This window comes from Xiphophorus couchianus, chromosome 15 (assembly GCF_001444195.1).
Source record: "Xiphophorus couchianus chromosome 15, X_couchianus-1.0, whole genome shotgun sequence".
Classification (NCBI taxonomy): Eukaryota; Metazoa; Chordata; class Actinopteri; order Cyprinodontiformes; family Poeciliidae; genus Xiphophorus; species Xiphophorus couchianus.
In genome coordinates, this window is record NC_040242.1 from 18,629,466 (window position 1) to 18,639,395 (window position 9,930).

General features: G+C 41.8%; 1 protein-coding gene across 1 annotated transcript in view; it reads left to right on the forward strand.

Annotated features, from left to right (window-relative positions):
- tshr (thyroid stimulating hormone receptor) overlaps positions 1-9,430 on the forward strand; it is a 30,566-nt gene extending 21,136 nt beyond the window's left edge. Inside the window, exons 8-10 of the mRNA XM_028040996.1 lie at positions 2,360-2,437; positions 5,849-6,037; positions 7,330-9,430. Of these exons, the coding sequence (XP_027896797.1) occupies positions 2,360-2,437; positions 5,849-6,037; positions 7,330-8,764 (1,702 nt within the window). The 3' untranslated portion in view covers positions 8,765-9,430. The remainder of the gene's footprint in view (positions 1-2,359; positions 2,438-5,848; positions 6,038-7,329) is intronic.
- The last annotated feature ends 500 nt before the right edge of the window (positions 9,431-9,930 follow it).

Below are 9,930 nucleotides of genomic sequence, written 5' to 3' on the forward strand. Positions count from 1 at the left end.
TTGAGCTAATAAGTTGTCAGACGTTGACCTTTTGAAAAGCAAAGAGCAGAAAAGAACTATCCAGGATATTAAATACTGTTAAAATCTAAATCTTAAACTGCAGTACAACACATAGTACATAAATGCAGTAGTTCAGTTAAGCATCACTACTCTGAATCTCCATCATACACGCATTCCAACTTTTTGATTTGGGGTTTTAGTTCAATTAGGGACCTTCCATCTTGTCCAGAATTGCATTAAATATCATTTTGCTTGGATTAAGCCACCCCTGACATCTGGGATGTGTGTTTCCTTACCCAGAATTGTACTATGAAAGCAAAGGGATCAAAGCTGGTTCTTTTTGAGTCGTCTCATATATACTTCAAAATGCCCGTGTCCAGCTCTTGATTAGAAAAGAGGAATTTTTGTGTGGAAGAAGAAAAAAAAAATCCAAGAGTGGCTAACGGGAAGACCAGTGAAAGAGATCTCCTCTAATATACACAAAGTGAGATTCCTTCTTACGTTTGTGGAAGTCAGTCATGCGAGAAACTATTTCTCCCATTTTTGCTTTTTTTTGGGTCACGCTTAAATGTTTCGGATCATCAAACAAATTCTATAATCAGACAAAATTAATCAGAATCAATGCAACCATTTGTTTCAAATAAGGATCTCATAATGAATGAAAAGAAAAAGATGATGTACAAATCAATAAGTCTCAGTATGAAAATGTAGCTAGCAATCTCTTGTTAAATCATGAATTAACAACATATTTTGGTTCGATTTCACCAGGCACACCCAAACCTGTAGAAACAAGGAATCACATGGTGTGCATTCACACCAGCCCAGATCAGCTTGCTTTGCTCAAACTTTAATTCGTTCGTCTAAAAAATCCAATCCGTTTGGGTAAATGTGAACATGTAATCGAACTGTGATGCGGACCTAAAAAGCGAACTCTGATCCGCCTAAAAACCTAGGTCTCGGTTCGGTTGAATTGAACTCTGGCGCAGTTCGAATGCATATCTGAACGCCAAGCGGACCGGGGATCGCTCCAAAAGCAGTAAGCGAATTACAGCGCCAAGCATCCTGGGTAAATACGACAAAAACAAACGCAAGAGTGTAGCTAGTAAAAGAAACGGTACGTGGTTTTTTGCAAAAGACAAAAAAGAAATACTACAACCGCTAAAGTTTTAATGCGACTCCATCTTTGTTTACATTTCGTGAAGAAGGAAGTTGCGCTCAGTGTCTTCATCAGAGGTTTTCATGTTGTTTCCTTCAGTGGTTCTTGGTGCACCTCTGCAGGTAAGGAGGTGAACAGCTTTTTCAATTAGTTTGGATCGTTTGATGTGATGCACTGTGAAATCGAACTGCACCAGCTGTAACAAGAGTTGCAATTTTGGTCCCCAGTCGAACGGAGTCTATCAAACTATCAGGTGTAGCAACATTCTAGTCTGCCAACTTTTAGTAGGCTAAAACAAAATTAAAGAATGGAACACATTCTCCATCTAGTTGTGAAAACTGATGGACCACTGGCTTCACAGGAAATCCTGAAGGAAAATGCCAATGGTCTGGCACAGCAGGAAGTCTACCTCAGAATAGCTTTAAAAAAAAGATGATTTAATGATAAGTCTAGATTTAAATCCAATTGAAAGTGGGACGCACTATCTGGTACAACCATGTATGCATATGTTCCCATAGCAACATATTTTGCATCTACTCAGGTTATCTTTGTCTGATCTTAAAATGTGAAGATCAGAAACATTTAAGTGTGACTAAAAAAAGCACTTAAATGCTTATTTATGTTGTAAGACACTCATAAGAAAGCAGAAACACACTCCTTTTTCTTCCCCCCTCATCCACGTTTCGCCCTCTGGTCCAGGGACCTGCATGTTTTGGATATGAGGTATTAGTGATATTAAATTAAGACTATTTCCTCACTTTACAACCCCAACGCTGTCCTCGTGTCTTTGTAAGAGTCCAATTAAAGCACTGGTCTGCAACTAGTGAGTCTTACCACACGGGTGTTTGTGTTGGGAGTCCGATTTCCTCCGAGAGAAGAACCGATCCCAGCACAGCTTGACCAAGATAAACACACCCCTCCGTTGGTCTATTATTCTAATTAGATTTAAGGGATTTGGGGAGACGTGTCTGAAGGTGCTCCACGTTTAAGGAGAACACCTTCGTACCTCATCGTTTCCAATTAGAATCAACAACATGCGGTAAGTCAGTGAGACCTTCATCTGTCCTGTTTCGCCCCGTCTGATGAGAGGAAAATAAACAGGAATGTGGAGTGATGAGGCTTGAGAAAATATTATGGCACACAGGACAGAAATGTGCAGCATTTCTTCTTCTCCTGTGAATTTCTGTGCTCTCTTTCGTCCAGCGATCTACACAGAAACGTGTTTTTGACCAGGATGGACGGCCGGGCTTTTGCAGGAACCATCAGTGGCCCAACACTTCTGTAAGTAACCAGCCAGCTTCAGAAAGTCAACTGTTTGTATTAAACCTGTCGCAAGAAGCTATTGATCTCTTAATCGTGTGATGAATTAAAATGAGCTCAATAATTTCCATTGAGATGATTCATATTTTATGAAGAGCAGTTTTGCTTAGAGAAACATCTCAATCCATTTTACTTATAGCTTCGGTTGTGTGTGGTTTTTAGTTCAGTTTTATTTATTGTGTTTTATTTTGGATATTTGAAATGTCTTCCAGTTCAAGTGTGAGGCATTATTTACAAAATTAAAGTCTTTTAGAGATTTGAACTTGTATTATTATCCCATTATCATTACTTGCAAATAGTCTCAAAACAACAACATGACAAACAAAAAACACACTGAACAAGTACAAATAAGTAGGGTATTTAAAAAAAATGGACAGCATGTGTATTTCTGCATAGAAATCAGTGGTAGACATTTTACAAAAATATTTGTGCAAACAACAGTAGGAAAACTATTTGGAATAATAAAACGGCAAATAACAGCAGAGTCATAAAGGCTTGTTGAGTTTTGTTTTTGTGCACCTCGGATGCAGCAATCTGCAGTTTTTCCTTTGACATAATTTGTAAGTTAAACATGAAGATCTTTGTGTGACAAATATCCTTACATTTTATGCCAGGTTTTGAAGAAAACATCGCATTGCTTTTTGCTTTGCTTTGTTTGTGCAACATTTGGTTTTGTTTTATTCATACGTGTTTTTAGAAATTAAAAAGTTCCCCTTTTTTTTTTTTTACTCTCAAATGTGGCAAACGAATAAAACGCTAACTAATAGGCGTCTTACTGGTCTGCTAATTATTCACACTGTGTCAAGTTCCTGTGAAAATTCATCAAAGTCCTTTTTCGTACTACGCAGGCTAGACAAGCGATGCCTGCAGGACGGGATAAAGTAAAAGATCTTTCCCCCACAGCTGTGATGGGATGGTGTGACTGGGAAATCGGACACCCACTGTGTGCAAACGTGATGAAGAAAGTTCAGCCGGACTTTGCTGTTATTTTCTGCTCTCCTTTCTTACTGAAGCATCCTCGATGACACAACCGTTTAGTCTTAGCCGCATCTTGTCCGGCTCGGTACACAGATTTGCACGCAGGTCGTTTACTTCTGTTCCACGAAGGAACATGTCCTGAGTGAGGTCACCTTCATGAGGTCATGAGTTAAACATCTGGAAATGACAAAATCAGACCTACACTAGAATCTGTGCTGCCTCACACAATGAGCCCCGTGGGAGGAAAGGAGAGCAGAGGACGGAGAAGTGTGTGGAAATGGGACAGCAAAAAAATAGGACAGATTCTTCGAAAATATGCAGAGCTGTTTCTTTATTTTATCAAATTAATCATTAACTTGAGTAAAGACGTGTTAAGGAAACTAAAAAAGATGCAATAGAGAGCTTGGAGTCTTGGAGGATGTCGATGCAGTTGGCACTCCCCTGCATGTCTCTGTCCTTAGCGAGGTTGGCCTGACTTTGGCATGGTGGCTTAATAAATACCAAATGTAATTACTGAAAGATGAAGGACTGAGGAGTTCATGTGAGGAAACAGATGGAGACTATTGTCTGGGCTGTCACTGAGCCCTCTGGACTCACCATGACCAACCCCACCTCATCACCCCGCATGGTGATGGGTCTAGACCTCCAGTGTCATGACTTGGAGTGTTTTCACACCTGATAGTCCAGTAGACTCGGTTCGATTGGGGACCAAAATCACATTTCTAGCTGGTGCAGTTTGCCTTGTCACTTCACTGTGTCAAACGGTCCAAACACTTTGAAGAACCCGTTCCCCCTGTCGACTGTGGTGGCGCTGCACCAAGAACCACTGAAGGAAACAATCGGAAAACCTCTTGAAGGAGACACTGACCGCAACTTCCTTATTCACAAAATATAAACAAAAAGGGAGTGGCGTCATCTTTTAGCGGTTGTAGGATTTCTCTTTTCTCTCTGGTAAAAGACCGAAGAGCCTTTTCGCCCACTAGCGCTAGACTTGAGTGTTTGTTTTGTCGTATTTACCCAGAATTCCCTGTGCTATAATTCTCTTCCTGTTTTTGTAGCAGTCTCCGGTCTGCTAGGCATTCACACATGCATTCAAACATCGCCAGAGTTCACTTCAACCAAACCAAGACGGACCAGAGTTAACTTTTTTTTGGTTCAGAATTCGATTGCACATTCACATCTCCCCAAACGAATTATATATATATTCCTTTATTTAATCAGGTAAACCCCGTTGAGATCTAGATCTCATTTTCAAGAGGGACCTTAGCAAAAATTTGCAATACATAGCAACCTGGTTACAAGATAAAAAAATTTGTTTGAAGATACCGATTCTTATAGAATAGAATAGAATTACTTTATTCATCCCAGCAGGGAAATTATTTCGCAGTTACAGCAAGAATTTTTTATACACAGATTAACGCACACACGACGGGAGCTGCATCTGCAGGCAGCCAGCTGAGCCGGCACCATTTTTTTGAAGGAGGACATGCGGCAAAGGTCGTCGGGACCGGGAGTCGAACCCGCGACGTCCGCGGGTCTAAGGCCTCCAAATGTTGGGCGTGCTAACCCCCTGCGCCACCACAGCACGCCTATGTATAATGAATTATACATAATTCATTAATAGACAGATTAACTACAACTTCTAAAAGTTCTATTTTTGTCTGTAGAGTATACTGAGGAAAAAACTGCATCTCCATGAAGAATTTTTTTTAGCAACTTTTGTGTCAGATTGTGTGCTTCTAAACTGCTTCTTATGATACTTTTTGTCTTCTTTGACAGAATGGACAATCTTTGCCCTATCCAACATAAAACTGAGTTGTTCCTGTTAGTAATTTTCACTAAAAGGTGCCAACTTTAATACGCAAATAGATAAATTACACTCTTTAAATGAATTTATGTTGCTATAAAACCTTGTAAAAAATCAGCTTCTCCATAAAATCTTGTTAACAATGTGCACCAAACAAAAAGTAAAAATGCGCAGTGGTGTGTGAACAAAGACATGGATCATAATGGACTATTATGGTTCTGAACCAAACTTGGCAGACTTTTATTGTGTAGTTTTCCCTTAAATGCCTTGAATCAGTTCCCTATTGAGCCTCTTGATACTGTTAAGAACCACTGATAACAGGATCCCTGCATGCTGTTTTTTTGCACCGTCGTGCAAAAGAAACTGTAAACAATCGGTTGCTTTTGACGTAAGAAAACCACCATTGATTGGTTACCTCGAGTCGTGTCACGACCCAAGTCGGCCATATGAAATTGAACACAGCGCTATGTGCTGTTTTAATTTGTCAGTTGCGCAACACATCATATCTTGTACCTCAAACCACTACTAGTTCTCCGGGCATATTGCGTAGTTATTTTCAGGTGTTGTAATCCTTCTGTTGCTTTCAGAGACGTCTCCCAGACAAGAATCACATCGCTGCCCTCCACAGGCATGGGCTCCCTGCGGAAGCTGAAGGCGACCGACACCTGGTCCCTCAAGAAGCTGCCGCCCATCAAGGCCTTCAAGCACCTCACGACGGCTGACCTCACCTACCCGAGCCACTGCTGCGGCTTCAAAAACCTCAAAAAGAAACGAGGGTGAAGTTTTTCTCTTTTTTTCTTAAAATCAGCTCAGTTACCGGAGGCTAAAACGTAAGGGAAGTGGGGGTTTCAGAAGTGTTTGCATGTAGCGTAGGGTTGGATGATCTCCCACAGCGAGTGGAAGGCTACCGCACTTGTAAAGTGTGGATCTTGGCAGGGATTGAATCAAGTCTCTGATGCCTTTACCTATAGCTCCTCACAGCGCTCCCATAATTAGTGTCACTCTCTGGTGTTATTGGAGGAAAAAACGGTTGAGTCACATAATGATTCCAAAAACAGAAGTCCTCCGTCTTCATCTGTATATGTAAACGGTTTAATAGCCCACTTACTGCCCAGCAGGGCAAATGGCTAGCTGCATGAAAAAACATATCCACTGAGATCAACAGAGAGCAGCACATAACCAGGAAGTAGAAGGGAAATATAAACATCTGAAAAGTGTGGCATGCCTTTGTATTAAGCTCCCTGTACTTGGATTCCCCAATATAAAATTCAGTGCAATTTAGACATTTGTAATTTAACTTCAGAATAAATCCAGATTTGCCTTCCTACACAATTTCGCTCAATTCTCATCTTCCTTCATTGCACTGTCTGGGATTTCTCCCATTGAGCTCAATTTCTCTAGTTGAATTTCAGCCAGGCCAATCAGGGGAGAGGAGGAGTTGGGAATGATGACGTCAGTTTTCTATATCATTTCAGAAATGTAGTTTATCTGTAGTTTTAGCAGTCGAAGCCATTAAATCCATGTTGATCACGCTTCCAAATGTTTAACAATTCAAGTTGGAACAAGAGAAATGTTCAAGACATTATTGCTGGAAAACGTTGATCGGCTCGGCACTACTCTCTTCGCAATGGAGGATGGTTGTTTACTATGCATGTAATTTCCAGTAAACTTCATAACCTCTGTGGCATTACATACACCACAACCAAACATTAGTGATTGGGTAAATTAAGATTCAGTTGTTTAAAACTTCAACAGTGTCCACACCTCCAGGAAGCAATCTTTTTTCAATGAGGGTTCAGATCCTTTGGATGAAGCAATGGGCTATCGATGAAAAAGGCTATAAGAAATTTGTTTTACAGTTTGCCACAGGCCATGTGGAGGACACAGAAAATGCGATGGTGGTCCATGAAATGAGAGCAAATTTGAACTTTAAAAAGTTGATGCAGATTATGGCTTTAAGTGTGTGGTTGAAACACAAGAAAATGTGGAAACATTTAAGATTGCTGGGTTACTTGGAACATTATTTACTGAGCCCAGTCTTATTGAATTCTCTGTTTGTGTTTCCCAGCTTTTTGGAGTACATCATCTGTAACCTAACCGCTTTCTATGACCACTACCACAAGCGCTCTGTGGGACCCCTTGACACACCAACACTTCAAGTAGACGGAGTCGTGGAAACGCTTCCGGAGCATGAGCAGAGAAACGAAGGTCACGAAGAGCCGCAGCAGGACTGGAGAAGAGGAGACTTTCATGGCAACCTTTACTACCACGCCTACTTTGGAGGCCAGCCAGACGAGGAAGTGGGCTTTGGAGAGACCCTCAAGAACCCCCAGGAGGACAACAGCCAAGACTTTGACAGTCGTTATGATTATGTGGTGTGCGAGGAGGGAGGGGAAGTGGAGTGTGCACCGGTGCCTGATGAGTTCAATCCCTGTGAGGACATTATGGGCTTCGGCTTCCTTCGGGTGTCGGTGTGGTTCGTGAGCTTGCTGGCTGTTTTGGGGAATGTGGTGGTGCTCCTGGTGCTGCTCACCAGCCACTACAAGCTCTCGGTCTCTCGCTTCCTCATGTGCCACCTGGCCTTCGCCGATCTTTGCATGGGGATTTACCTGCTGCTCATTGCCTCCGTGGACCTCTACACCCGCTCTGAGTACTTCAACCATGCCATCGACTGGCAGACAGGCCCCGGTTGCGGACTCGCCGGGTTCTTCACAGTCTTCGCCAGCGAGTTGTCCGTTTACACCCTGACAGTGATCACTCTAGAGAGGTGGTACGCCATCACCTTCGCCATGCGGCTGGACCGCAAACTCCGTCTACACCACGCAGCGGCCGTAATGGTGGCTGGCTGGGTACTCTGCCTCCTTCTCGCTCTACTGCCACTGGTTGGAGTGAGCAGTTACCAGAAGGTCAGCATCTGCCTCCCAATGGACACTCAGTCCACCGCAGCTCAGGTCTACGTCTTGCTGGTGTTGGTCCTAAACATTCTGGCTTTCTTTGTCATCTGTGCCTGCTACTTTAAGATCTACTGTACAGTCCACAACCCCCAGTACCACTCTGGATCCAAGGACACCAACATTGCCAAGCGCATGGCTATTCTCATCTTCACTGACTTCTTATGCATGGCTCCCATTTCCTTCTACGCCATGTCGGCTGCTCTGAACCGACCTCTTATCACCGTTTCCAACTCCAAGATCTTATTGGTGCTCTTTTACCCGCTCAACTCCTGTGCCAATCCATTCTTGTATGCCATATTCACAAAGGCCTTCAGAGGGGACATATTCATTCTCCTCAGCAAGGTAGGACTGTGTCAGCAGCAGGCGCAGCTGTTTAGAGGCCAGACTGTCTCGTCGAAGGGCAGTGGGAATTCTCTGGTGCGGAGGGAAAAGGTTAGGAAAGGTGGAAGCCCTGGACAAGAAGAAGTACCCATCAACCTGAAGAGCCTCTCCAGACAAACCTATCACCCAGGAATCAAACCTGACGATAACCAAGACCTGGACACGTGAGCTGACCATCAGCTTGAGAAAGAAAAGCCAAGAAAGGTTCATTTTGATGGAGCCTTGAAATAGTTCTGGACAGATCTGTTAAAGTATTAAACAGAAAGCTCCGTAATCTGCGTCGGCTTTATTTTTCAGACCCTGTTTATGGAATTTCAATCTCTATAAATTTAATTAAATGCAATCCAACTTGTATTTTAATAACATTTGTAGAACACCCCTGAAAGTATTTACTCAGTAAAATAGAAAAGCGTAGACAAAAGTTTCTGTCTTCTATATTTAGCATAGGTTAAATATTACAAATGTATCATGTTAATTTGAGCTATTTGAAATCCATTATTTGAATGTATATTATCTTCAACTGCCTGCTGGCTCAGTGCCGATCAACTGTGGAAACGTCATACATACACAATTTATTTAAAGTATGAAAAAATTGTTTAATTTACCATTACTCACAACTCTGTAGATTATGAAAAACAATACAACAGCGACAGAAAAATATATGGATTTTGTCCATATTTTACTGAATGCTTCTTCTGGGAAATTGAGTCTGTACTTTAATTTGATGTTTTAAAGCAGATACAAGTACTGTATTTGCAGTATGCATAAGTCTTTGGATACCTGTTTTAGTGGCATGTGTGGATAATAATAAAGTACTTATTCACTTCTGTTCTTTATAGTGTTGAATCTTGTGGAATGTGATCCCATATGGTATCTTTTTGTTTGCTGATTCAGCTTAAGACGGTGCAATGATACAGTTAAGTTAAAAATTACTCATACTCCTGGCAGAGTTGAGCTTAAAGTAATTTTTTAAGTTTAACGGCATGTTTCTGTGGGCTGGAAGTAACACAGATGCTTTGGCGTGGCACAATCGGAGTCTTGACTTGAATCTGCAGAGGATTAAGATGATGGCAAGGAGGCTTTCTCACTTTAAAGTGATAAGTGAAAATAGAACAAAATCAAGCGAGAGATGTAAGGTAAAAACGTAAAAAAGACATAGGTGTTATGGAAAGCAACAACAAAAGAGAGACTGTGGAAGTGTGTCTGATGGGAGGGACACCTTTGTCCAAGAGGGCACACATAAAAGCAACCACATCCCCAACGCCCATTATGCGTGTGAAGCACAAAACCAGCACAATGTACCTTACCCACACAAATGCTGCCCACATGCGCGT